Here is a 27,993-nt window from a genome sequence, read left to right on the forward strand (position 1 = left end):
CACAGCAACAAGTGAAGTGAAAGTGGCTGGTCAGAGCTTCATAAGAGTGGAGAAACTGCTTAACTGGTATGAGGCTCGGGATTACTGTAGGATCCACCACACAGACCTGGCCAACTTGGAAAGCCTGAAGGGCCCTGGGAGTCTAATGAGCCTTTACTCTATCCTAACGAGTGAACCTGCTTGGATTGGACTCTTCTTTAATGTAAAGACTGGGACACTCAGCTGGTCCAGTGGGCCAGTTTTCACGACTACCTTTTGGTTTCCAAGCCTGTCTGGTTTAATGCCTGAATTCTGTGCTTTATTGAAAGTGATAGTCATGCAAACTATTCCAACTGCAGTGACTGGTCACTGCTTAACCCCGAATGCCTTCATTTGCTACTACGGTATGTGGTCACTGTCACACAGTTTGGGACCTCTCTTGCTGCTGGTACTTAGGAATAGAGCTGGGGGTAGAACTGGGGGGCAGGGAGTGAAGAGGGAGAAAGGGAGGGAGGTAGAAAAGAGGAAGGAAAGCTGTTGGATAGAAAAGACCAGGTTCTTCCCAGTGGGATAACATGGTGGATAGAACATTGGACTTTGAGTCAAGAAGACCTAAGTTCAAATGTAGCCTCAGAGAGATACTAGTTGTGCGACCTTTGGCAAATTACTTAACCTCTTTCTATCTCAATTTCTTCATCTGTAAAATGGGGAAGATAATAGCACTTACCTTCCAGAATTGTTAATGAGAATGAAAAGAGAATTTTGTAACATGCTTGGCAAACCTTAATATACATATTATATATTATATGACACATAGAATATATTTATATAATTACATATAATATACATTATATAATATACGATATATATATATAACTATATATATAATGGCTAGCTGTTATTACGACCGCTTGGTCCCTTCTGCCACAGTCCTTCTTAGGTAATACTATCAGCTACAACAATAATAATATTTATACAGGATGTCCCAAAATTCTTAGTGCATGGTTAAGTTTAAATTAATGCTAAGACTTTTGGGACACTCTTACATACTACCTAATGGCAACCCCGCTAAGCTGTTACTAAAGCTATTCTGACACCCATTTTGTGGATAAGAAAACAGAGGTTCTGAGAAGGTAAATGAACTTCCCAAGGGTCATATAGCTCATGTAGCTCTCACTCTATTGGCCCCAATTGCCCGAAGACCAGGTGTGATATTTTTCAGGAAGAGGAGTCTTCCTGAATCCAGGCTGAGCACTCTATCCACTGTGTCACCTAGCTGCCCCCTGTAAGCCATGCTGCTCCTTAAAACCCCTACCCTGAGGCTACATCCCCTTGGCCTCCATGACTTATTCTTCCCACTTCTGAAATAAGTATAATCAAGACTTGAGATAAAAGAAACTGGAATTTGTCCTTCCTTGTTCATCTATATTGATTAGGCTCCAGCCTGTCTCTCCCCTCAATTTGGGGGAGAAGAGTGAAAGAGGAAAGATGGAGAAAAGGATAGAAGAAGAAAAGGAGGGAGTAGAAGCAGATAGATGGTAGGAAAGAATCCTCTAGAGTCATTTGCATTTTATTGGAAAATGTGGAAGCAGAATTAAAAGTCCTGGAAGAGAAAAAGCTTACTTTCCTCCCTGGAACAGGGAGACAGTAAGGGATTCCTGCTCTAGAGGAGGCTGTTTCTTTTTATAGTTAAGCAGCAGAAGAGAGAGGAAATTAGTAAAGAGTCATAAGTGAATGAGTGGGATCCAGGCTTGAACATGTGTCATATCTTCACACCTTGAAGCCCTGCTCAGGGTAGACTCAGTTTCTGCTCCCACAACAGCCCGTCTTCACTTTGATCTATGGCTTTTAGGGTCCTTGACAGGCTGTAGTATAATGTTTTGCCTCTGGGCTTCCATGCATTTTGTGGGATTAGGATCTACAGTGTTGTGGGACTCTTTGGGCAGTGTTTTCCCATGAATTTGGCAGCGTCTAAGAATGAATTGTTTTCCTGTGATCAGATGTGATTTTTCTCAGAACCTATGGCTGTGTGCCATGGCCCATTGGGGCACCCTGGTTTTTCTTCCAGTAATCACTAGCTCTGTTCACTTCCTCATAGATCCTGCCATTGGACACTTGAATACTGAACAATATCTTCCCAGAGACCCTACCACCCCGCTCAGTTCAGGTACAGTCCTTTCCTTTCCTCTAAGTCTGATGGGGCTTTGGTTGGTGTCTGGGGCCCCAGAGAAGCAGGGCTTTGTCTGGTTGTTCTAGGGTCTTTGGGGAGGAAAAAGTGGAGGGAAGAACCATTTTTCTCATGAGGGGAAGTAATAGGGGACTTTAGACTGAATATTTCTTTTTATTCCTTCTTTTTCTCAGAAAGCTGGGGCAATTTACTTTTTGCCTAACACAGTTTTCCATTTTGATTCCTTGAAATACAGTCCTGAAAAAACAGGTGTTTAAAAATATTCTATTCTATTCTTTCTATTGTGTTTCTACAGAAGAGGAAACTGAGTCCCAGGTGGTACAGGAATTTGTCCATTGTTATGTCTAAGTTTGGGCTTGAATCCAGGTCTCTTGACTCCAGGTCCACATTCTTCCCATTTTACCCAGCTCTGAATAATAGGGGGCAAAGGCAGGTACATTCATGATTAAAATATAGGGTAGGAGGAGCTAGGTGTAGGGCAGAAGTCCAAATAAAAAACTATGAGAAATTTGAGGAGGGGAAAATCATTTTCACTTGAGGAGGGGATGGGCAGGAAAGGTCTGCCTACATCCAATGGACAGAAATCTGATCTGAAGTGGTCTGCTTTTGTAAATCAAATCTTCTCCTTTTATTTAATCTACCTTTCAGAAGTAGAATTTCTTGTCTCTAGGCAAATGACATTTCATGCGGGATAATGTGCAGAGAAGGGCTCCTAGGAAGGATGAAGGAAGGTGGATGAGGTTGGGATGGAGGGCTTTTGATGTTATTGAAAAATTGATGTCGATATCTTTTGCCTTCCTATCACCCTCATCTCAAATATGCAGAGATTTAGTGGATAGAGATCTGACCTTGAAGCCAGGAAAGCCCCTGACACATCCTGGCTCTGTGACCTTGGGCGGGTGATTTAACCTCTCACTGCTTCTGACAACTCCAAAGGACAATAAATCACAGAGAAGGTGCCCACATGCCCACCCAGGAGTCCCCTATGCTAATGAAACCATAGTTCTGGTCCCTATACCATCCCTAGTATATCCCTTCCATACCTAATAAGCCACCCTTTGTAACAAAGAATGAAAAAGGAAAGAGAGAAAAAAAGCATCAGCCTGGCAAAACTTGCTATCACTGAAAGAGCAAGGCAACATCTGTGATATTCCACACCTGTTGTCCCTCACCTCTGCAAAGACTGGGGGGACATACATGTTCTCATGGCTTTTCTGGGCCAACCTGGTCACATCAACAGGGATATTTGCTTTCAATCCAGTCACTGAAATCAACAGCTTAGCTACAGTTGCTGCTGCCAGCTTTTTACATTTTCCTTATTCAAATTTACAGGTGCCTAGATCCCTCTGGAAGGGCTAACAATGATATCCTTCCTTCCCTCGGAAGAGAAGGTCAGGCCAGGTTCATCTGATCTCAGGGTAAAGAATATGATCCAGAGTACGTATGCCCAGGACCACAGCTGTGTCACTGCATCATTGGCCATGTCTGACCAGGAATGAATACAGGAGACCTTCATGTGTCCTGCCTTAGCTAAGAATAGGTCAGCATGCTGGGCTCTGAAATCTTGGCTTCGTTACTTACCAGCTTTGCTATTATGGGAAATTTACTTAGTCCAATCTCACCTTCAGTTTGTTCAGAACACTCCAAGTTTATTGTCTGTAATTGGGATGGGGATGTCTGCACATCTCCCAGGTCATGCAGAGGCAAGTTGGCTTTCCAGCTTTTCTTTGACCAGCTGAGACACATAGCTGGGAACGCTGGACTTTCCTGGAAACATGTTCCAAGCTCTGTCCCTGAGCCCCACCTGATTCCCTTTGGCTAATATACCTCCCAGCTGTGTAAATCAGTGTTAGGAAATCAGAAACTTCCCCTGACTTTCAGTTCTGCCAGAGTCATAAGCCCGATGAGGATGAATTCATGGAAAATAATCAACCTGTCCTTGAGGATCCCCAAAGAGGATTGGCTTAAAATTAGGACTGACCTCATTTCACTCAGTGACAATTTGGCCTAGATATGTTTCTTCTTTGGAGCCACAGCTTGATGGAGATAGAGCAGGCTTTCTTAGTGTTTTTTGTGTAGACCCCTTTGGCAGTCTGGTGAAAGCCTGTGGACCCCTTCTCAGAACTGTGTTTTTAAACACACAAAATAAAACACACAGGATTTCCAAGAAAATCAGTTATGATGGACAGTTACCGAAATATTAAAAGTTTAAAGTTCATTGACTCTATGCAACTCATTAGATCATTTTGGGGGCAGTTCATGGACTCCAGGTTAAGAACTCCAGTTTCAGGTAGAACTTCACAGAACTTATACTTTGGGGACTTGGGTTTGAATCTTGGGTCCAGTACTAGCTTTGGGAGATTGAAAAGTGACATAGCTTATCTGAGCTTCAGTTTTTTTCCCTGTGTGTTGGTTGCCTGTGGCTGTGGTCTACTCTTCCATTCTCACCCCGAGCTGGTCTAGAGGGAGGCCAGGAAGGGTGTCAACCAAAATGGAAAGGTTGGTTTTGGAGAAGGTCTGATGAGATCTTCCAGTAGCTTTCCAGGCATGACTGAGATGACTGTGAGCTTGGGAAGCTTTAGGATGGGTGTGGAGTCGCAAATCCTGGGTCCAGATCCTGACTCTTTACAAATTACCTGCTTAACCACCGGAAAGTCATTTCTCTCCTTTGGATTCCAGTCTCCTCTTCTGTTAAATGACAGAGCTGGACTAGAATCAGGGGTTCTTGTTCATGATATAGATACCTTTGACAGTCTTGTGAAGTCCATGGATCTCTTCTTAGAATAAAGTTTTGAAATGTATAAAATAAAATACTTAGGATTGTAAAAGAAAGGAAGCAAGCATTTATTAGACTCCTACTTTGTGACAAACACTATGCTAAATGCTTTACAAATGCATTGGATCCTCACAAAGTAGGTGCTATTATTAACCATATTTTATAGTTGAGGAAACTGAGGCAAAAAGAGGTTAAATGCCTTGACTGGGGTCACACAGCTAGTAAGTGTCTGAAGCTAAATTTGAATTCAAGTCTTCTTTACTCCAGGCCCAGCCCTCTCTGCATTGCACTACCTAGCTACCTCTAGGGACTCATTATTGAAATACAGTTGTCAAAATATATAAACAAGTTTGTGGAATCCCATGTTAAGAATCCCTGCTTTAGATGATCTGAATAGTCCCTTCTAGCTATGATACCTTGAACTCCTTCATATCAGGGAATGCGCACCATCATCCTTGTCTCCATCCTGGGCCTCCAGCTACAGGGAAGGGCTAGAAGCAAGGGACAGCATCAAAACTGGGACCAGACTGAACATGAATTTCATTGAAGTGGAGCTGGACTTTAAACCACCAAATGAGAAAAGGGCAGGCACTCCTGCTTCTAGGATGTCTGTCAAAGTAGAGGTGGGAAGTCCAGTGAGCTGGTGGTCCCCCTGGCTACACTGGGCTCCCGATTCCTTTGTTTTTACTTTACTTTCAGGAAATCCAGGCAAGACCCTCTTAGAAGCATCTAGAACAGACTCATTCCTTAGATACAAATCTAGAAGTGGTGGCACAAGGAATAGAACAGAGGTGGGGAACCTGCAGCCTCGAGGCCACATGTGACCTTCTAGGTCCTCAGATACAGCCTTTTGACTGAGTCCAAGTTTTACAGAACAAATCCTGTTATTCAGGGGATTTGTTCTGTGAAGTTTGGATTCAGTCAAACAGCTGCACTTGAGGACCTAGAGGGCCATATGTGGCCTTGATGCTGCAAGTTCCCCACCCCTGGGATAGAATGTTGGACTGACTTGAAGTCAGAAAGCCTTGAGTTCAAATCCCATTTCTAATGCTAATTATGAGACCTTAAGCAAGTTACTTAATTTCTCTAAGCCTCAGTTTTCTCACTAATTAAAAGAAGGCTCTGGAAGAAGAGCCTGTCAGAGCCAACAGTGGAGAGAATACAGGAACTAAAGGGAGCTCTCCCTCAGATCCTTCTGAACAACTTTAAATGATGCTTCTAAACAAATTTCGGAGTGGCAGAACCCACAAAAGCTTCTTAAAAAAGGTTTTTAAACCCAAGACAACTTAGAAGGTTGGCAGGAAAAGTCTGTCCCACCCGGGTGAGAGTAGAACACAGTCCAGAACAGGACACATCAGAAGCAAGCCAGGAGCAGACCTTGGCAGTGACTGAATCAGAAGCATCAGTGGCTTCTTCCAGAGCTCTCAGCTCACAGTCAGTTAGAGGGGGGTCAGACAATAGGTCAGAAGGGATTACAGGAGTCTCTTTGCTGGCACCAGGAGCAGGATTGTGTTGTATTGCTTGTACCTGGTTCTGGGTCATAGTCCTAGGACGAGGAGGTGCAATAGCGCAGCAGAACTAGCAGTGGCAGTGGAGCAGGGACCCTGGTTACGTTTTCAGGGAAAAAAAGAGTGCTTGTGGTCATTTCCAGACCAGAGTACAGACCAAGAAAGTAGTAAACACACCTCTTCCTAGATCATACCACCTTAGAAGAACTGAAAACTTACAGGTTCCCAGAATTACCTCTGAAAACAGCCACACAAAAAATCTTGGGACAGCGTCCCCTCCAATTTGGAAGAAGAGCCCTACTTCATAGAGTTAAAAGTCAAGAAACAGACCAGAAAAATGAGCAAACAGTAGAAAGAGATCATGACTATAGAATACATAGAGTTCAAAAAGGATTTTAAAAATCAACTAAAAGATGTAGAGGAAAAATTGGGAAGAGAAATGAGAGTGATGCAAGAAAATTATGAAAACAGTTAACAGTTTAGTAAAAGGTACAAAAATACTATGAGAATGAACAGAGTGAATGGAAAGAGAGAGTAGAATATACAGGGGGGAAATAGGATGGAAGAAAATACATCGTGATCATAACTGAAAATTTTTTTACTGCAAGTTTCTTTGCTAAAGACCTCATTTCTCAAATATATAGAGAACTGAGTCAAATTTATAGAAATAAGAGCTATTCCTCAATTGATAAATGGTCAAAGGATATAAACAGATGATTTTCAGATGAAGTAATCAAAGTTATCTATAGTTGTATGAAAAAATGGTCCAAATCACTATTGATTATATGAAAAGCAACTCTATCAGACTGGCTGATGTGACAGAAAAGGAAAAATAACAAATGTTGGAGGAGATGTGGGAAAATTAGACTCTAATGCACCGTTGGTGAAATGGTATACTGATTCAACCATTCTGTAGAGTAATTTGGAACTATGTCCAAAGGGCTATAAAGCCATGCATACCTTCTGACCAAGCAACACCACTATGTCTGTATCCCAAAGGGATAAGAAACAAAAACCCAAAGGACACAGATGTACAAAAATATTTATAGCAGCTCTTTTAGTGGTGACAAAAGATTGGAAATTGAAGAGATGTCCATCAATTGGGGAATGATTGAACAAGTTGTTGTATGTGATTGTGATGGAATACTATTGGGCCATAAGAAATGATGAACAGGATGCTCTCAAAAAACACCTGAAACAATTTACATAAACGAATACAAAGTGAAATGAGCAAAACCATTTCACATAGTAATAGCAATGTGTATATGGCAATAGTACAATGATCAATGTGAATGACTTAACTATTCTCAGCAGTACAATGATCCAAGATAATTCTGAAAGATTTATGATGAAGTAGGCTATCCACCTCCAGAGAAAGAGTTGATGGAGTCTGAATGCAGATTGAAACCTACTTTTCTTCATTTTTCTTGGGGTTTTTTGGTCAGTACTTTCTTTCACAACCTAATAGGGAAATATGTTTTGCATGACTGCACATGTATAACCTATATCGCATTGCTTGCTTCTCAATGCAGGGGAAAGGGAGGATGGTAAGAGAGAATTTGGAACTCCAAAGAAATTTTAAGTTAACGTTAAAAATTGTTTTTACATGTCATTGGGGAAAAATATTAAATTTAAAAAATAAAAAGAGGACTCTGAGTTCTCTTCTATTTCAAAATCTATGATCTCATGTCATGAGCAATCTATGATCCTATTGGGAGTAGAGATTCTCCCAGCCAGCTAAAAGTACAAAAAATTCCCAGCATCAGGCAGGGGAGGAAAGTAGATGGAGAGATTCCAGAACCCACGGGTCTTCTTGGGCTGGCAGTTATCTCCAGGGATGGCTGCCGGGGGAGGGGGTGCCAGGGTACCAGGAGGGGTGGGACCAATGACTTATGTGCTCCCTTCTTCTCAGTTGAGGTGAAGATTGATAATCAGAACTTTATAAGGATTGTTGGGGAAAAGAAGACCTGGTCTGCTGCCCAGCAGTACTGCTATAAACACTATACAGACCTTGCCAATCTGCAAAATGTCACTAATGGGGCAGCCCTGAAGAGTATCACCAGTGAAATCCAAGCATGGATTGGTCTCTACTTTGATGAGTGCAGCAGGTCTTTGAAGTGGTCCAGCAACTTTGGTTCCAGCATTCCTTCCTGGTTGCTAACACCTATGTTTGGGCCAAGATAATGTGCTACACTCACTCGCTTTCGCAACTATCAGCCCCAGATTTCTGCTGCATTTTGCTCTGATCCAAAACCTTTTATCTACTTTTATGGTAAGAGTCAATCTGCCCTTTATTGGGCAGATTGTCAAAGTCAAAACCAGAATATTTGTTGTTTGCTTTTCTTTAACTTTTATTATTTTCAATTAGTGAGCATTGATCTTTTCTTCCTTTCATCACCTCCAATTGAAAAAAGAAAAAAGTAAAACTCCATAAAAAATATGCATTAGCCATGTCCAAAGACATATATGTCTCATTTTGCATTCTGAGTTCATCACCTCTCTATCAGTTAGGAGCTGGATAGCACCCTTTATCACTGAACCTTCACAATAATGATTGTTCATTGCCTTGATCAGATTTCTTGACTCTTTCAAAATTGTTTGTCTTTTACAGTGTTATTGTTGCTGTATACGTTATTGTCCTGGTTTCACTCACTTTATTCTGCATCAGTTCATGCAGGTCTTCCCAGGTTTCTTGAAGCTGTCTTATCATTTCTTGTAGTACAATAATATTCCTTTATATTCATGTACCATAGTTTATTAATTCATCTCCCAACTGATGCACAGAGTTAGAATATTGCAGCAAGAGGGATTTGGAGTAGACCCAAGGAAGAACTTTTTCATGCTAGGGTTTTCAGGGTGAGAAGAGAAAGAGTCTGTTTCTATCTCTCGGAAGGCTGACCAAGGAAGTATCTCATCCACAACTCCTGATCTCATTCACCAAAAATCAGAGTTCTAGGGCTCTAGGAGCATAAGGAGAGTCTGTCTGATTTAACCTCAGACCCCTTTTTGCATACATCCCATCATTCCCCTAATCTGATGTTTTTGAGGTTCTTCTTTAGTTCATTCACAATCGACAAAGGATTCAGGGTTCTGGGCTGTTTCCAGTCAGAGTCTGAGAGGAGACGGTGGTCAAGGTGGTACAAAAAGTACTTGTTGACATATTGTCAACTGATAGTGATTTGAATTGCCTTCCACCTATCTCTGTCTCTCTCAGGATTTCTGACTATTTCAGTTAATCTGGTTTGCCTGTACCATCGGTGACAGTTGGTTAATATGCATTTATCAATTGCTAATTGCAAGAGGTGAATAGACTTGGTGCCAGCCCTAATGAATCAAAAGTCTCAAGGAGGGAGCAATAAGGTTGGTTAATTACATTATCCCTCTGATGCTAAGTTGTAAGTTCCATTAGAATGAGGATGGGTCCTATTGAACTTTCATTCCCCTCCCACCCCTTGCATGTAAGCCCATTGCTTTGCACATAGTAGGTATTTTATAAATATATATTGAATGACTGAATGAATAAGACCTTCATACAAGTTACTAGACTCCAAGGTAGACTTTGATCAATACCATAAAAGAGATGCAAAGTATTCTGGGAGTTCAAAGGAGAGTGAGACTGCTTCTGGTTTTGAGATCATGGGGGTTGGGAGATTTCATGGAGAAGATGCCATTAGAGCACCTGGAGGGATCAGGAAGACCTTGGCAAATGGAAACAAAAAGGAGGGCAATCTTTTATTCATCAGCAGATAAAGTGTCAAGCCTGGAATCAGAAAGGTATGAGTTCAAATGTGGCTTCAGACACTTATAAGCTGTGTGACCCTGGGCAAGTCACCTAACCTCAGTTTGCCTCATCTGTAAAATGGGGATAAGAATAACACCTACCTCCTAGGGTTGTTGTGGGGATCCAATGAGCTGATGATTGTAAGGTGCTGAGCATAGTGCCTGGCATGTAGTAGGTGCTATATTAATGTTAGCTATGGTTATTATTACTTATTCATTCACTCACTCATTTACTCATTTCTTTCAACAAATTTTATTAATTATTAATTTATTTGTTAATAATAGCTAATAACAATAAAAATAAATTATTTATTAATTACCCATTGCACCTGCATCAATGAAGGGGATTTTCACGTTGGAAATTCATCAAATCAATGAAATTGTACAGTTCCTTTCTCTCCACAAGAAAACAAAGAATACCCAGACCTCTCTCCAAATCCAGTCACATGCCAGTCTTTACACAAAGTGCTGGGGCTATGCAGATAAAAACAGTGGCACAGACCCTGCCCTCGGGAAGCTTATGCTGTGATGGTGCAGGGAGTGGGCAGGTGGGTGCTGTGGCAATGAAGGCGTACTACATATGTATTCTGTTAAGTAATATTCAGAGTAGGAGAGCCAGATGAAAAGGCCATTTGAAAGGCAGGAACACACAAAGCATGTTCAAGGACTGGCTCAATCTGTTGGCCTCTTTTTAACCCAAGCTCCAGATTAGAAAAGGCTTTTCTCTCCCTGACAGGGTTGGTGTTCCACAGACAAACAGCAGATAAATTAACTACAGGATGTCGTTCAAGTTGTCGGCTTTGTAATCTCTAAGTCAAAGACTCATGGTTTTGTCAATTCTTTTCCTTACAGATCCTTCCATCACTCTCCCACCCGACAGAGAGTCTCCTCTGAGCTCTTCCAGTGTCTCCCTACAAAGTGATGAAAGTGACACTACTTTTGGCCCAGGTAGCCACCCCTCTTTCCCTGTTCTGTTATGGTGCTTTTGCTTCTTGGCGCTAGACCTTTCCTTCATCCTCAGAAGATCTTCCCTGGAGGTCAAGGAAGGAGGGAGGCCAGGGCCTACAAGATCATTCAGTAAGTTGGTGACTGTGGACACAGAGTCACATGAGTGAGCGTATAGAAGAATGCTAAAATAGGGGTTACTAATCCTTCTCTCCATCACTGTATCTCTTGGCTTTCAATGAATTTTTCTATCACTTTTATTCATTATGAAAGGAAATAAATTACATACTTTGCCTTGCATATGCATACAAGAAATAGTATAAAATAGAATAAATTTTTCTTAAAGAAAACTTTATTTGGTATCTTACATTTTTAATTTACAACAATATTTTTGAAATATTTCAAGAGCAAAATATAATTATTTACCAGATATTCCCTAGATCCTCATAATAGAAATAATAGTACTTTAAGGTTTGCAAAGTGCTTTTTAAAAGTATTATTTTTACCACAGCTTTGGAATATAGATACTATTATTATCTCCATATTACAAATGAAGAAAAGTTGCCCAGGGTCATGTAGCTTGTAAGTGGCATACAGTAAGCATTTAATAAATGTCTGTTTACTTGACTGAATCATATAAAGAGCTAGAATGACTCATGTATATAGAACTTTAAGGGTTACAACTCTGGGAAGTAGGAAGTACATCTATTATTCCCATTTTATAGATGAGGAAACCAACTAAGAAACTTGCCTATGCTCAAGTAGCGAGGATTTGAACTCAGTCTCCTGACTCTGTGTCCAGCTCTCTTTCATACTGTAACGGGTCTCATTAGAGCAGGATTTTTAAAAAATATAATTTGTAATTTATTTCATTAAATATTTCTCAATTATATTTAAAAATGTTTTGTAGTTTTAACGATTTTTTAAAATTTTGAGTTTCAAATTCTCTCTCTCCCTCCCCTCCCCCTTCCAGGACTCAAACAATTTGATATAGATTATACATGTGCAGTCATGTAAAACATTTCCATATTAGTCATTTTGTGGAAGATCGCTTGAACAGGAAAAAAAGAAAAAAGGTGAAAATAGCATGTTTCAGTCTGTATTCACACAAAATCAGTTCTTTCTCTGGAGGTGGATAACATTTTTTATCATTAGTCCATTGGGATTGTCTTGGATAATTTTATTGCTTGGAAAATTTATTAGCTTTCTAGCTGTCATTCCCAGTCATTCATTGTACGATATTGCTTTCACTGTGTACAATGGTCTCCTGATTCTCCTCACTTCACTTTGCATCTGTTCATGTAAATCTTTACAGGGTTTTCTGAAATTATCCTGCTTGTCATTTATTATAGCACAACAATATCCCAATACAATCATATACCACAACTTGTTCACCTAGTCCTCTATCCCCTCAATTTCTAATTCTTTGGTCACTGCAAAAAGAGCTGCTATAAGTGTTTTTGGACAAATAGGTTCTTTTCTTTCTTGAAAATCTCTTTGGGATACAGACTTAGCACTGGTATCACTGGATCTAAGGGTATGCATAGTTTTATAGCCTTTTGGGCAGAGTTCCAAATTGCCCTCCAACCTGGTTGGATCAGTTCACGACTCCACCAACTGATGTCCCAATTTTCCCATGTTCCCTCCAATGTTTATCATTTTCCTTTTCTATCATATTAGCCAATCTGATGAGTATGAGCCGGTATCTTAGTCAATTTAATTTGCATTTCTGAGAATAGAAATATTTTGAAAAATAATCCTCTTTGAATCAATATCACCTAGCACAATGCTTGGCAGGTAAGCACTTAAAAATGCTTGTAGAGATAAACGTAACTGAAATGGTCCCAGAAAGAGGGAACTTAATTCACTTTTCTTTTTATATCCATAGGATGTGGCACCATGTAACAACAGTGAATTGAATTATGCTGGCCCTAGGAGGCCAGCACTAGGGGTAATGGGTAGAAATTGAAGAAGTACATTGAGGCTGGATGTAAAGACAACCCAAGAGTTAGGAAAGGGTGCATGGGGAGGTGGAGGGCACCCAACACCCCATTTCTACTCTCCAAGTGAAGGCTGAATGCCTACTTACCAGGACTCTTAGAGAGAGATTCATGTTTGGATAAGAGTTGGATGAGACTTACCCTGAGGTTTCTTCTAACTCTTAGACTCTAGGATCTTTCTTTGTGTGGAAGTTTGCAGCACAGGTAGGTGTTGTCAAAGGCAGTTATGAGACAGGGTTAAGGCTTCACAAGGAGGGGCAATGTCTGGGCTGCTTATTCAAACCCTTTGTTTGCTTTAGGGGACAGCACCACCTCCAACTGTGTGACTACAATAGATTGGGAATTGTCTACAGCCCCAGAACACATGCCACCAGCTGCCAGTTCTGAGCCAACAGGTAGCCTCTCAGCAGTCACATCCCAGGCTTCAGGGACTGACAACATTGCCTCAGGAGCATCTGACCCCCATCTGACCACCACATCAAGGCCAACCACAAGACTTGGGTCCACACAGAGCCAGCCAGAGTCTGAACCAGGTACCCACTGTGCTCTCCTACCTCCTCAGGCCTTGTGTCAGCTCTGGTCAGAGTGGACTGGTCCATGGTATCCTCTTCTGATTTTTTCTACTGTAGGGAGCAGCTCTGTCACTGGGAAGAAGGTAGCTGAGACCAACCAGGTCTTGCTGGCCAGCTCTGAACCTCCAGGGAGTCCTCTGTTCCCAAGAGGAGGTAATCCTCTTTTCTCAGTGCCGCCTTCCGAGTGACCTCTCTGCTCCTGGCTTCTCCTTCTACTTCTTTATCCTCTCCTTTTGTTCAGCCCCACTGTGGGGGCTTCTGCAGAGATGACTGTCCCAGGTGGTCAGTTGACAGATGGGTAGAGGAGGGTTGGACTGGAGATAGGCAAACCAGCATGTAGGGCTCCCCATTCATCCTCTAAGCTCTGGTTTTGGCTGAAGGGAGCAGCAGCACCACCCTGGGGGTGAGGTCCCCTCCTCTTCCTCACTGGCCTGACTGAGAAGGGATGCCCAATAGTATTTACTCTTGCCTTCATGGCTTTGGCCCCAAATTAAGTTAATTGAAAGCAATTAGTGGCAGAGAGCACTGGTCATAAGTGAGGAATAAAGGCTCAAGTGACTGGCAGGGGGATCTATGGGAGGTGAATTCAGGTGCACAGAGAGAATTTGCCAATGTTCCATTAAGCTAGCTGCTCCTGGAAGGCACAGGCCTACAGTGTGCCATGACAGCAGCATGTGTGTGGGTATGTGTGTGTGTGTGTGTGTGTGTGTGTGTGCGTGTGTGTGTGTATATACAGAACTAAGGGGTTGGCAGGTATTTGCCACCCAGGACCACCTAAGCTCCTATAACCCTCGACCTCAGCAGCTTCTGACCCTCAAAAGCTCCCAGAATGTAAGCTCCTCCAAGAACCTAATAAACTGCTGGTGAATTGAATGGAGTTGGCCCTATAGGGGAAGAACTAGGCATGATGGGTGGAAATTTCAGAGGAACTGACTAAAGCTGGATAGAAGGCAAAACTTCCTAAGAGAGTTATTGAAAAGTGGGATGGACTGCTTTTGACAGTAGTGAACTCCCCCTCACTGGAGGTCACGTCTCAGGGGTCATGTCCAGGGTTGATATTTGGCTAAGAGTTGAACTAGTTTCATGTGGTTGGAAAAATGCCTCAGAGCAGTCAGAAACAGATTAGAATGTAACTGGGAATGGTTTAAGAAAATGAATTTTAAAAATACTACATAGATAGGTTTTAAGGTTTTCTAAGTTAATATGAGTCTGCTGGGATCTGTTTCTATCTGGAAGAGTAGTTGCAGCCTGAGGTCTGCTCCAGCTGTCACAGTCTGGACTCCATCTTCTCAGGGCTCCTTCTCCCACATAGAAATATTGTGGGCAGGGGTCAGGGTCACAAGGAGGAGCAACGTCTGAGCTGCCCAGACAAGCCCCTTCCTTTGCTTTAGGAGACAGCACCACCTCCAACCGTGTGACTACAACAGGTCAGGAATTGTCTACAGCCCCAGGACACATGCCACCAGCTGCCAGTTCTGAGCCAACAGGCAGCCTTTCAGCAGTCACATCCCAGGCTTCAGGGACTGACAACATTGCCCCAGGAGCATCTGACCCCCATCTGACCATCACATCAAGGCCAACCACAAGACTTGGGTCCACACAGAGCCAGCCAGAGCCTGAACCAGGTACCCACTGTGCTCTCCTATCTCCTCAGGCCTTGTGTCAGCTCTGGTCAGAGTGGACTGGTCCATGGTATCCTCTTCTGATTTTTTCTACTGTAGGGAATGGCTCTGTCACTGGGAAGAAAGAAGGTGAGACCAGCCAGGGCTTGCTGGCCAGCTCTGAACCTCCAGGGAGTCCTTTGTTCCCAAGAGGAGGTAATCCTCTTTTCTCAATGCCACCTTCTGAGTGACCTCTCTGCTCCTGGCTTCTCCTTCTCCTTCTTTATCCTCTTCTTTTGTTGGGCCCCACTGTGGGGGCTTCTGAAGAGACGACTGTCCCTGGTGGTCAGTAGACAAATGGGCAGAGGAGGGTTGGACTGGAGATAGGCAAACCAGCATGTAGGGCTCCCCGTTCATCCCCTAAGTTCTGGTTTTGGTTGAAGGGAGCACCCCATCACTGGAGGTCATGTCTCAGGGGCTATGTAGAGCAACTGCTATTTGGCTAAGAGTTGGGCTATTCTCATGTGGCCTGAAAAACACCTCAGAGCAGCCAGAATCAGATTAAAATGTAACTGGGAAAGGTTTAAGAGAATAAATTTAAAAAATACTACATAGGTAGTGTTATTTTGAGGTTTTCTACGTCAATATGAACCTGCTAGGATCTGTTTCTGTCTGAAAGATTAACTGCAGCCCGAGGTCTGCTTCATTTGTTACAGTCTGGACTCCATCTTCTCAGGGCTCCTTCTCCCACACGGAGACATAATGGGCAGTGGTCAGGGCTTCACAAGGAGGAGCAACGTCTGAGCTGCCCAGACAAGCCCCTTCCTTTGCTTTAGGGGACAGCACCACCTCCAACTCTATGACTGTATCAGGTCAGGAATTGTCTACAGCCCCAGGACACATGCCACCAGCTGCCAGTTCTGAGCCAACAGGCAGCCTCTCAGCAGTCACATCCCAGGCTTCAGGGACTGACAACATTGCCCCAGGAGCATCTGACCCCCATCTGACCACCACATCAAGGCCAACCACAAGACTTGGGCCCACACAGAGCCAGTCAGAGCTTGAACCAGGTACCCACTGAGCTCTCCTATTTTCTCAGGCCTCGTACCAGCTCTGGTCAGAGTGGACTCGTCCATGGTCTCCTTTTCTGATTGTTTCTACTGTAGGAAGCAGCTCTTTTACTGGGAAGAAAGTAGGTGGGACCAGCAAGGGCTTCCTGATCAGCTCTGAACCTCCAGGGAGTCCTCTGTTCCCAAGAGGAGGTAATTTTTTGTCCTCCCACTCCCAGGTGACCCTTGTCTCTTTGGCTTCACCCTGGGACTCTTTGTCCTCTCCCTCTGCTGGACCTCTTCCCTCAGAGGAGCATCACTGTGGGGACTTCTGAGCAGAGGAGTATCCTTAGTGGTCAGTAGGTAGATGGGTAGGGGTGGGTTGGGGTGGAACCAAACCAGCATGTTGGTCTCCCTATTCATCCCCCATGCTCAGGTTTGTGCTGAAGGGAGCAGCAGCCACCACCTTGTGGCCAAGACCCCATCCCTATCCTTTCTGGCCAGCATGGGATGGGATCCCTAACACTACCCTTTCCTCCATGCCCTTGGCTTCTCAATTCAGTTACTTTAAGGCAATTGATGGCAGTAACCCCCTGTACCCATTCAGGAGTAAAAAAGGCTCAGGTGGCTCCTTCCTTCACCCCTTTCTCCTCCTAGGGCCGAGGATTCTTCTTCCTGGTCTGGGAGGGCTCTGCTACTGGGAGGGAGGTGGTGACCTGGTGTTCAGTTTTCTCTTCCTTTCCTACTCTGAGCTCTGAACACTTAATCGATCAATCACCAAATATTTATTAAGCCATTATTATATGCTAGATACTCTTGTAAATGTTGGGAATACAGAGACAAGAGCAAAACTGTTCATGTCCAAAAGGAAAGTAGATTTTCTTTTATAAGTGAGACAATATTATCTTCAAGGACCCCTTGGCTCAAAGTTACCTCTCTGCTGAGACATAAGGAGCTTAACTCAGAAAGTTTTCAAGCCCAGATCAAAGGTCCCACTTTCATGTAGTTTCTTTGCTCCGAAAAGTTACGAAATTTAAAATGGCCATTATGAGTCACATTCCTGAAAGCTGTGACACCCAATTTTATCTTGATTGCAAGTTTGGAAATGAGTCTACCGGCCTGTTAAATTCCGTATGGTCACTTTCACCTTGTCCGTACTCTCTATTACAAAGGCATTAATTCAGGATGCAATTAAATGATCTTACCTTAATTTAGAAAAATCATAGTTAAGATACAACCAATAGGGAATTTAATTTATTTTATTTGGTTGGAAAATATTTTATTGGTGAGGGGGGAGGCTTCAAGTTGTAGTACCCTTCTCTGGCCCCACTCTCACAATGAGACACTCATTGTCACAGGTTGGAATCCTTGAAGGGCAGCTGTTTCTCCTCTCCCCTGTTCTAGGGGTGCTCCTGAAGGGCTGGGTGTCTAGGGCTCAGGACTCTACTGATGTGCTTCCCAGTGAGGGAGGAATTTTTTCTTGAAGATTAGAGAAACATGTCGTAGCAAGCAATGCCACACAATTTTGAGGAGGTCATAGAATAAAAGGAAGTAGGGAGTGGATTAGATTTACCATCAGTGCAGTGATTTCTCTAGGTAAGCACAATTTAGTTGTTCCATGCTGGTCGTTCTTTATAAGCACAGTGATAAATATAAGGCTTAGGGTCAGTTGTCCTCCAAGTATCCTCCACCTGCTGCTGCTACTTCCTGCTGCTCTGGCCCTATGAACCCTCTGTTGTCCCCCTTTCTCCTGGCCCCCACCTGGGGGGTGGAGGGGAGCCTGCAGCCTCAAGACCACATGTGGCCTTCTAGGTCCTCAAGTGTGGCCCTTTGATTGAATCCAAACTTCACAGTTCAAGCACGGCCTTTTGGCCGAATCCAAACTCGGATCGGCCACACTTAAGCACCTAGAGGCTCAAGGTCACAAGTTCCGCACCCCTGCCATACCCTCTCTTAATTTCTCCCTGCATCTTTTCAGAATGATTAGAAACTGCTGCTACCATGGAAAACTCCAGGCTTCTGGTTGGAAGTTAATCTCTGTTGTTGTTTGTCCTTCATTCTGAAAGAGGAAAGTGATGTCATGACTTACAAGTGAACTGGATTAAAGGAAGGCAGGACTAGCTCTGAAAAGAATGGGAAAAACCAATCACCAGGGTCTGTAGTGATTTAACCCACTCACAGGACAACCTGAATGTTTGTTATAGATGTTTAGACAAAATAGTCCTAAGAAAGATACCACGGCACCTTGGTGGGGATGGCAGGGGAAGCAGGAAAAGCCTCATGGACCTTCCCTCTGTCATCTTATCTCTCAGGGCCCATCTTGGCCGTACTTCTTGAACTGGTGTTGAATTCAAACAGAAACGTGGACCTCTAAATTGTGATAAAGATTCCTGTGGGCTACATAGGAACTGAGAAAACCACACATGTTATTATGTATTTCTTTTCTTTTCAACACACCCACACAGTACAGTCAGATAGGAGCTGTGTTCTAATGCGACTGAGCCTGCCTTCAGGAGTGCTGCACCTCAGCTCCAAGGCATCATCGCCCAGTTGTCCATGTTGGAGTTCCCCTGCTTAAAGGGAGAAACATGGTTGGAAGCCTTCCAGCATCCAATATTTCTTTGTATCAAGGTGGTGCTTCTGGAAACAAAGCTCCCTTATTAAAAGAAAAATGTTGTCTAGGGGGGACAACACCCTGCTTTTTTTTATCCCTTTATCATGGGTTATTTTATCAGATGTAATAAGACAATCCTTGCTCTCAAGGAACTCACAGTCTAATTGGAGAGACACCACAAAGCCAATGATGTACAAGCGAGATATAGACAGGATAAATTGGAGATAATTCACAGAGGGAAGGCATTAGCATGAAAAGCAGAGGGAAAAGCTTTCTGTAAAAGGTAGGATTTTAGCTGAGATTTGAAGGAAGACAGGGAGATTAAAAGGCAAAGAGGAGGAGAATTCTAGGCAGTGAAAATGCCGAGAGTAGGAAGAGGGAGAATCTTGGTGGAGGAACAATGTCACCGTGGGAGGTAAGGGGTAAGAAGACCAGAAGAGAGGAGCTCTGAATGAAGGCTCTGAATGCCAAACTAAATTAGGCCATCCTTTGTCTCAATTCTTACTTCCCTCTTAGTCACTGAATGTGTGCTGCCTCAGATGAACCTGAGTTCTGGGAGAGATCTTAATTTAGAAAGGCCAAGGTCACCCATGGCATCCCAGGTCATTGCCAGTTGACTGGTTTTGCCACTGGACTTTGATGACTGGAGGAGAGAGTGAGGCTGATGACTTTGCCCAGCTCTGCCTCACTTACATCCAATTAACCAGCTGGTCAAGATATCACCCTTGTGGATTAACAACATCAACTAGAGGATTTTATATTTGATTCTGGAGGTTTTCCAGCTTCTACCTCAAGGTCCCTTTTCCTGCTTTAAGGAACAGCACTGCCTCTGATTGTATGGCTACAACAGGTCAGGACTGGGTGACAGTCATAAGACACATGTCCCCCTGCCAGTCCTCATCCAACAGGCAGCTGGTCAGGGCTGAAAGCAGTCACATCCCAAGCTTCCAGTTCAGCGACTGGCATCAACACCAGGGAATTCCAGCCCTTACAAGGGATGCCTTTCCAAAACCTGGACATTATATCTAGGCCACCTACCACAGATCAGCCAGAATCTGAATCAGATACCCACTGAACTCTCCTGCCTTTTCCAGCCTTGTACCCAGCTCTGATCAGGGTGCATGGTGTCTCTGGCCTCATCTGATTTTTTTCTTTTGTAGGAAGTAGCTCTGGTGCTAGGAAAAAAATCAGTGGGATCAGCTTCCTGGCCAGCTCTGAACCTCCAGAGAGCCCTCTTTCCCCAAGAGGAGGTAATCCTCTTTTCCCTGTCTCCCTCCAAGTGACTTCACTGTCCCTGGCTTCACATTGGGCATCTTTATCCTCTCCTTTTGATGGGCCTCCTTTTGTGGGGGCTTCTGAGCAGAAGACTGTCCCAGTAGGTAAATGGGTAGAGGATGGTTGGGCTGGAGATAGTTTGTCATGGAGCCAAACCAGCATGTAGGGCTCCCCATTCATCCCCTAAGCTCTGGTGTTGGCTGGAGGGAGCAGCAGCACCACCCTGGAGGCAAGGTCCCCTCCTCTTCCTCACTGGCCTGACTGAGAAGGGATGCCCAATAGTATTTACCCTTGCCTTCATGGCTTTGGCCCCAAATTAAGTTAATTGAAAGCAATTAGTGGCAGAGAGCACTGGTCATAAGTGAGGAATAAAGGCTCAAGTGACTGGCAGGGGGATCTATGGGAGGTGAATTCAGGTGCACAGAGAGAATTTGCCAATGTTCCATTAAGCTAGCTGCTCCTGGAAGGCACAGGCCTACAGTGTGCCATGACAGCAGCATGTGTGTGTGTGTGTGTGTGTATGTGTGTATGTGTGTGTGTGTGTACATGTGTGTGTGTGTATGTGTGTGTGTGTGTGTGTGTGTGTGTGCGTGTGTGTGTGTATATACAGAACTAAGGGGTTGGCAGGTATTTGCCACCCAGGACCACCTAAGCTCCTATAACCCTCGACCTCAGCAGCTTCTGACCCTCAAAAGCTCCCAGAATGTAAGCTCCTCCAAGAACCTAATAAACTGCTGGTGAATTGAATGGAGTTGGCCCTATAGGGGAAGAACTAGGCATGATGGGTGGAAATTTCAGAGGAGCAGACTAAGGCTGGATAGAAGGCAAAACTTCCTAAGAGAGTTATTGAAAAGTGGGATGGACTGCTTTTGACAGTAGTGAACTCCCCCTCACTGGAGATCACGTCTCAGGGGTCATGTCCAGGGTTGATATTTGGCTAAGAGTTGAACTAGTTTCATGTGGTTGGAAAAATGCCTCAGAGCAGTCAGAAACAGATTAGAATGTAACTGGGAATGGTTTAAGAAAATGAATTTTAAAAATACTACATAGATAGGTTTTAAGGTTTTCTAAGTTAATATGAGTCTGCTGGGATCTGTTTCTATCTGGAAGAGTAGTTGCAGCCTGAGGTCTGCTCCAGCTGTCACAGTCTGGACTCCATCTTCTCAGGGCTCCTTCTCCCACATAGAAATATTGTGGGCAGGGGTCAGGGTCACAAGGAGGAGCAACGTCTGAGCTGCCCAGACAAGCCCCTTCCTTTGCTTTAGGAGACAGCACCACCTCCAACCGTGTGACTACAACAGGTCAGGAATTGTCTACAGCCCCAGGACACATGCCACCAGCTGCCAGTTCTGAGCCAACAGGCAGCCTTTCAGCAGTCACATCCCAGGCTTCAGGGACTGACAACATTGCCTCAGGAGCATCTGACCCCCATCTGACCATCACATCAAGGCCAACCACAAGACTTGGGTCCACACAGAGCCAGCCAGAGCCTGAACCAGGTACCCACTGTGCTCTCCTACCTCCTCAGGCCTTGTGCCAGATCTGGTCAGAGTGGACTGGTCCATGGTATCCTCTTCTGATTTTTTCTACTGTAGGGAATGGCTCTGTCACTGGGAAGAAAGTAGCTGAGACCAACCAGGGTTTCCTGGTCAGCTCTGAACCTCCAGGGAGCCCTCTGTCCTCAGGATCAGATAATTCTTTTTCCTCCCACTCCCAGGTGACCCTTCTCTCATCGGCTTCACCCTGGGGCTCTTTGTCCTCTCCCTCTACTGGACCTCTTCCCTCAGAGGAGCACCACTGTGGGGACTTCTGAGCAGAGGAGTGTCCTTAGTGGTCAGTAGGTAGATGGGTTGAGGTGGAACCAAACCAGCATGTTGGTCTCCCTATTCATCCCCCATGCTCAGGTTTGTGCTGTAGGGAGCAGCCCCCATCCCTATCCTTTCTGGCCAGCCTGAGATGGGATCCCTAACACCACACTTTCTTCCATGGCCTTGGCCCCTCAATTCAGTTACTTTAAGGTAACTGGTGGCAGAAACTCCCTTTACCCATTCAGGTGTGAAAAAAATCTCAGGTGGCTCCTTCCTTTCTCCCTTCCCCCTCCTAGGGCCGAGGATTCTTCTTCCTGCTCTGCGAGGGCTCTGCAACTGGGAGGGAGGTGGTGACCTGGTGACAAATCCCTCCTTTCTGGTTCCTCTCCTTTCCCTCTCCCCCACACCCACACAGCCCTGGCAAATCTATTGTATATGTTGTACCTCTGGCAATAGGTCCAGGAATCTTAATCAATTGTGCAGGCACAACCAGGAGTCACATTCAGGGCTTCTGATTCTGATTCAGCCTAGCAGACTTGGGAAGGTTTGAGTGTGGGGCTCCTGCTGGGCTTCTGGGGCACTGGGAGCAGGAGATTCCTTGAGCTAGCTCCTCTGAGATGGAGAGAAAAGACTCATCTTGAGGGGCTGAGTGGGGTGGAAATTCAAGATGAAAATTGGAGGGGTTTGTGGGTGTGAATGTATGTCTATAATTGTACGTGTGTGTATGTGTGTACATGTATGTATCTCTGAGTGTGGGTGAGTGTATGAGTATGTGTGTGTGTGAGAATGCATGTGTGTGTGTTCTGTGCATTTGCACGGCTGTATGACTATGTCTCTATCTGCATGTGAATGTGTGCTTGTGCCTGAACTTATAGATGAGCACACGTGTGTATGTGTCTGAATGTACATGTGTGTGCATAAGCATGTGTTTGTGTACGGGTGGACATGTATTAATGTATCTGGGTACACTCTCAGGCTAACTTGAGCCTTATAAAAGTCTGATTTTGGGAAGTCTTTGGTGCCCAGGGGCATGAGTTGTGCTCTCCTCATACCAGGCCACAGGAGCAGCCCTGGAAAACATACACCCGCCTCCATTTGACAATATAATCTCCTTGTCACACATTTGTACTTTTTGGTCTGATCTGTGATTTCATTGTTACTGGTAACTCCTAATATGGAAATTCCTTCTACCAATGGCATCTTCTGCCGTTCAGTCTCAGGCAGTGGTCTGGGCCAGCGTGAGCCACAGGGATTTGTCCAAGCTCAACAGCTGGTGTTGTCTGAGGCAGGCCTGGAGATGTCCTTCCTCTGGGAAGGTCACTACTCAGGAAGCAGTAGCTGCTATGAACTCAATCCACAAAAACCCTCCTAGAGATCGTTCCCAAATACTGGAGCCCAAGGAAAATATACATCAATACCAGGATCAATTAAATGCCTCTTCTCTTCTTCCAATATTTGAGAAAACCAAACCTCAATGAAATGGGAAAGAATGAATCAAGGAATCCTAGAGCCCTAAGGGACCTCTAAGACTCAGAGCCTGAATTCTACATGCATCATCCTCTCCAGCCACCCCTTCTACTAGGCCCTTGTGACAGTGGCTGGGAGTCAGCTGGCTGTGTCTACAGTGATTTCTGTTTTTAGGACAGCTGGTACCTTCCAGTAGATTCAATGCAAAGTTGAAAAGTCAAAAGATCTGATTGAATGCAATGACCTTACAGAAGGCTAGCCTCTAAAAATGTAGGGACCAGGCAGAAAAAGAGACAGTGTGGCTCAGGGGGTAGAGTTCTGGATGTGGAAGTCAGGATGACCAGGGTTCAAACCGACTCAGTCACTGACTGGCTGTGTGACTCAGACTCGGTGAGCCTCGGTGAAATGGGGATGATAATGGTACCTCCCTTACAGAGTTATTGTGAGGGACAAGTGAACTTCCCTACATTAGTAGGGAAGATGTCTTATAAGCACAAAACTCTCTAGACATCACTGATAGTGCAGTGGATAAGAATGCTGAACCTGGAGCCAGGAGGACCTGAGTGCAAATCTAGCCTCAAACACTTATTAGCTGGGCAAGTCACTCAACATCTGTCTGCCTCAGTTCCTTCCTCTGTAAAATGGGGATAATAATAGCACCTACCTCCTAGGGTTCTTGTGAGGATCATATCGGATGTTTTTTGTGAAGCACTTTGCAGACTTTAGATTGGTATGTAAATGTCAGCTATTATTATTCATCATAATTACTAATCAATAATATTATTATCAGTTATATTATTGCCACTCATAGTAATAATTATTGTTGTTAAGAGAGTGGAGGGGCCCAGGAACAGTGTTGAGATAGGCGTTTGACAGATAATAACAATGATCACTGGTGTTTATAGAAAGGTTTTCAAAGAACTTTACAAATATCTCCCTTGGGAAGTGGGGCTATTATTGTCCCCATTTTACAGATGAGGCAAATGGAGGTTAAGTGACTTGTCCAGTCATGCAGCTAACAGGTGTCTGAGGCTGTACCTAAACTCAAGTTGTCCTGACTCCAGGCTCAAGGCTTTAACCATTATATCAATTGGCTGCCAATTGGATAGTGGGGCTTGGGGGAAGGGAGTGGGAAACAGTCACATCTTCTCCATTCTCAGAGAGGTCCTCCTGCCTCCCAAAGCATCTTTTTAGCCTGGATAGGCCAGCTTGCCTCCTGCTGAGCACTTGCAGCACGTAGCAGCTTTTTAAACCCTCAAATAAGGCCCCTTGAGTCAAATTTGTGGGGCCAAATCCAGGCCCCATTCATAAGAATGCGATGGTTCAGTCAGGCAGTGTGGCTCATCTGTATTGACGGTGATTTCTTTGGGGGACAGAGCAACGCTTTGGGATCCTGAAAGCTGATTTCAACTCTCCAGATATCCTGCAATCTGAAGCTAGAAAAGAAGAGCTTTTGAGAGAGGTGAGCCAGCTCCCCTCTATCCTCCCCTGCCCCTCCCTGGTCACTCCAGCTCCAAACCTCTGGCTGACCTCACAAGTCAGGGTAACGGCTGCCTGAGCCAAGAGGTCCACAGCCTGCTTTGCAGAAGATGCTCCTGGGGACAGGTTGTCTATCCTCTCCTTGACTCCTAACATTTCTGGGTTGACCCTGCAAGAGTGGTTGTAAGCTTCTCACTGAGAACTCGGGCATCCTCAGATTGGAAGGCTTCTGGTGTATACTGGCCTAACATGGAAGAACTTAAGAGTGAGGAAAGGAGGGGACAATCAAAACTAGGGTTGATTTTAATTTGCTGTGAATGTACCTTTTTAAGCTCACATCAGAGCTGGACAGGACCTTAGATTATGGATCAAAAACTTTGTTCTAAGAAGTCTTAGAAGTCACCCAGCCCAGTCCATTTTACAGACGAGGAAACCAAGGCCCAGAGGAAAACATGATTACTAATGCTAGTTTTTCTTGTAGCTCTTTGTAATTTAGACAGTGATAGAGATAGGAAGTATCTAACCAATTCAGTTTGGTCAAATCAAACTTCCCATGACAAGAGGATGAGGAAAGTGTTTTTTTTTGTTTTTTGTGGGGGAGAGGGAGGACAGCTGAAACTATGCGGGTTTCTCTTCATTTTGGTATATGCAAAATACTGTGCAAATCAGCACTTTTTAAAAAAAGTTAGGAGTAACAAGACTGAAGTATTAAGTGTGGAATCACGAATATGGCATCAGCAGATAGAAAACAGGCTCTTTAAATGCGTTTCCTCTGAAAAATGGTCAGCCCACCCACACGTGGAATTTCAATATAGAACTGATGGAGGAAGTAAATTGACAGATTTTACATGAAAGGTCTTTTGAATTCTGTTTTATCAATTCCTTCTAGTAAAACGTGTTATTTTGGTCTGGCCCATAGACCACTGGTATCCTGCCGAGGCTGTTCTATCTAACCCTATCTCCAAGTAGTGGGACGCGGTTGGCACTGACCCCTTCCTGGGGGATCTCTGCTCCCCAGAGGCCAAGCCTGTCCATCTCTAATCTCCAATGGAAGCAGCCTGTTTTGGAGGAAATGGGCAGCAGAATTAGAGTCAGAAGACAGGGTTTAAGTGTTTTGTAACTTCGGACAAATTGTATAGGCAAGGACCTGCAGTTGGAAGGGGACTAAGAAATCGTCTGGGGTGGGGAATCTGTAACCTCGAGGTCACATGTGGTCACAGGTTCCCTAATCCTGACATTTTACAGGTGGAGAAACTGAGGCTCAGAGAGGCAAAGTATAGGAAGTAATTCAGATCCAGGATTTGTGACATTCCCTCTGGGGCTCTTCCCACTACACCAAGCTGTTACTGAGTCTCAGTTCCCTGATTTATAACAGACGTATATATTACTTGTCCTAATGACCTCATGGAGCCATTAGGAGAATATGAAATGATGGTCTCTTAAGTATTTTGCAACCATAAAGTTCTACATAGAAATAGTGAATAATAATGACTAAATTGGGTGAAATTGGATTCCAAATATAGAATTTCACTTTCTAGCTAGCTCTGCAGGATTGACTCCATTGCATACTGAGGGATGACTTATTTGACTGCATGTGGGAGCAGACATTCTCTCATTTTTGGTGCTCTTCTGCACCGCTATATCTGCAGCTTCAGCTCCAAAAGACAGGGCAAGTGAAACTATCAGCAATTCTACCACCCGTGTTCTTTGGGGAAAAGGTGGCTGTAAATTACTGAAATCCATAAATAATCCCCACAGGACAAACTAACCATTAGATTCAACTAACCCACCTTAGCAGAACCACCAGTAAGACAGGGTGGGGTTTCATCCTTTTTACTTCTCCAATACATCCTTTAATGGATATAAAATAGAAATAAAAGGCAGAGTCAGAAGAGGAAAAATAACTATCTTGGATAATCTTATTTGGGTGAATCTATGATCTAGCTGGTGGGGATCTCCTCCTCACTGGTCTAGATCATGGCCACTCTAGATTTTATCCTGTACAATGTCTATCTATTCTTCTCCTTCATAAAGGACCCACTTGATAGGCAAGAGGGAGGTCTTCCTTTAGCCTGTCAATATCTCAGGGATGCCAATGCACTAATCTCGCTATCTGCTATCCTCTTTTACTACTACACAATAAGCTCACTGTCCTTTCCTATATTTTTCTTTAATGATGTCTTGTGCTTTCAGTACACAAGTTGTTAATATTGTGTAGACGACTATACAACATATAAGAATTTATATGCCCCACCATGAGATCTTCTCTCACTCTCTGGGTTGTTAAATATTTCTTCTAGATTTGGGTGGTGTACCACGGGGATAATTAGGATAACTAGTCTATGAATAGGAGGATGGTATATCAATAAAGAGTTGTGTTTTTTTCCACTGTTTCAGATACAAGAAGCTGTAAAGGCTATTTTAGGTCATGAGCAATTCAGACTGAAATGGATCAGCTTTGATGAGAACCAAAGCTAGCTTGAGTCTATCTAATCTGGGGCTGCCTTCAAAATCCATCCAGCTCCCTCCCCTGGGAAACGGATCTCCAGAAATCAGAAGCCTGAATAGTGGTGGTGCATTCTGTAGAAAAGAGCCAGAAATGGAGAACATGGGGAAAGAATTAGGTACCATATTTTACCCTTTATCCCATCTCTAACTCTTATTAGCTGTGTGATCATAGGTAAGTTACTTAACCTTTCTAAGTATAGAAAGCTCTCTAAAAACATCTCTGCTAAGTTATAAAATGCCATATGCATTAGTAGGAGGAGGTCTTTAAATGAAATTATAATTGATACGTTGCTGTATTTGACCTTGAACAAAGGAAGAAAATGAGGAACGCCAGCTCTCCCTTCTCCACATGGCCTGCGATCTGAGACAGAACAGCAGTGGTAATGATGGTGGAAACCAGTTGGACCCCACTTTGATTTGGGAGTCCATGATTTCCAAGTGGAC

The 27,993-nt window shown here is 43.9% G+C and overlaps 1 protein-coding gene across 1 annotated transcript; it reads left to right on the top strand.

The window, feature by feature from the left end:
* Positions 1-27,666, top strand: CLEC20A (C-type lectin domain containing 20A). The gene is made up of 13 exons (XM_072648556.1): positions 1-383; positions 2,078-2,146; positions 11,084-11,179; positions 13,476-13,709; positions 13,806-13,901; positions 15,140-15,373; positions 15,470-15,565; positions 16,186-16,419; positions 16,516-16,611; positions 20,173-20,262; positions 21,553-21,786; positions 24,939-25,024; positions 27,439-27,666. Exons 1-13 carry the CDS (start codon positions 146-148, stop codon positions 27,517-27,519), a joined length of 1,884 nt encoding a protein of 627 aa, XP_072504657.1. The 5' UTR covers positions 1-145; the 3' UTR covers positions 27,520-27,666.
* The last annotated feature ends 327 nt before the right edge of the window (positions 27,667-27,993 follow it).

Source organism: Notamacropus eugenii, chromosome 2 (assembly GCF_028372415.1).
Source record: "Notamacropus eugenii isolate mMacEug1 chromosome 2, mMacEug1.pri_v2, whole genome shotgun sequence".
Taxonomy (NCBI): domain Eukaryota; kingdom Metazoa; phylum Chordata; class Mammalia; order Diprotodontia; family Macropodidae; genus Notamacropus; species Notamacropus eugenii.

What these genes read in the sequence shown, in the direction of transcription:
- CLEC20A (XM_072648556.1), top strand. Translation starts at nt 146, where the DNA reads ATGAGCCTTTACTCTATCCTAACGAGTGAACCTGCTTGGATTGGACTC. An exon ending in TGCCTTCATTTGCTACTACG is followed by an intron (nt 384 to 2,077) that starts GTATGTGGTCAC and finishes ACTTCCTCATAG; the next exon opens with ATCCTGCCATTGGACACTTG. An exon ending in AAGAAGAGCTTTTGAGAGAG is followed by an intron (nt 25,025 to 27,438) that starts GTGAGCCAGCTC and finishes CCACTGTTTCAG; the next exon opens with ATACAAGAAGCTGTAAAGGC.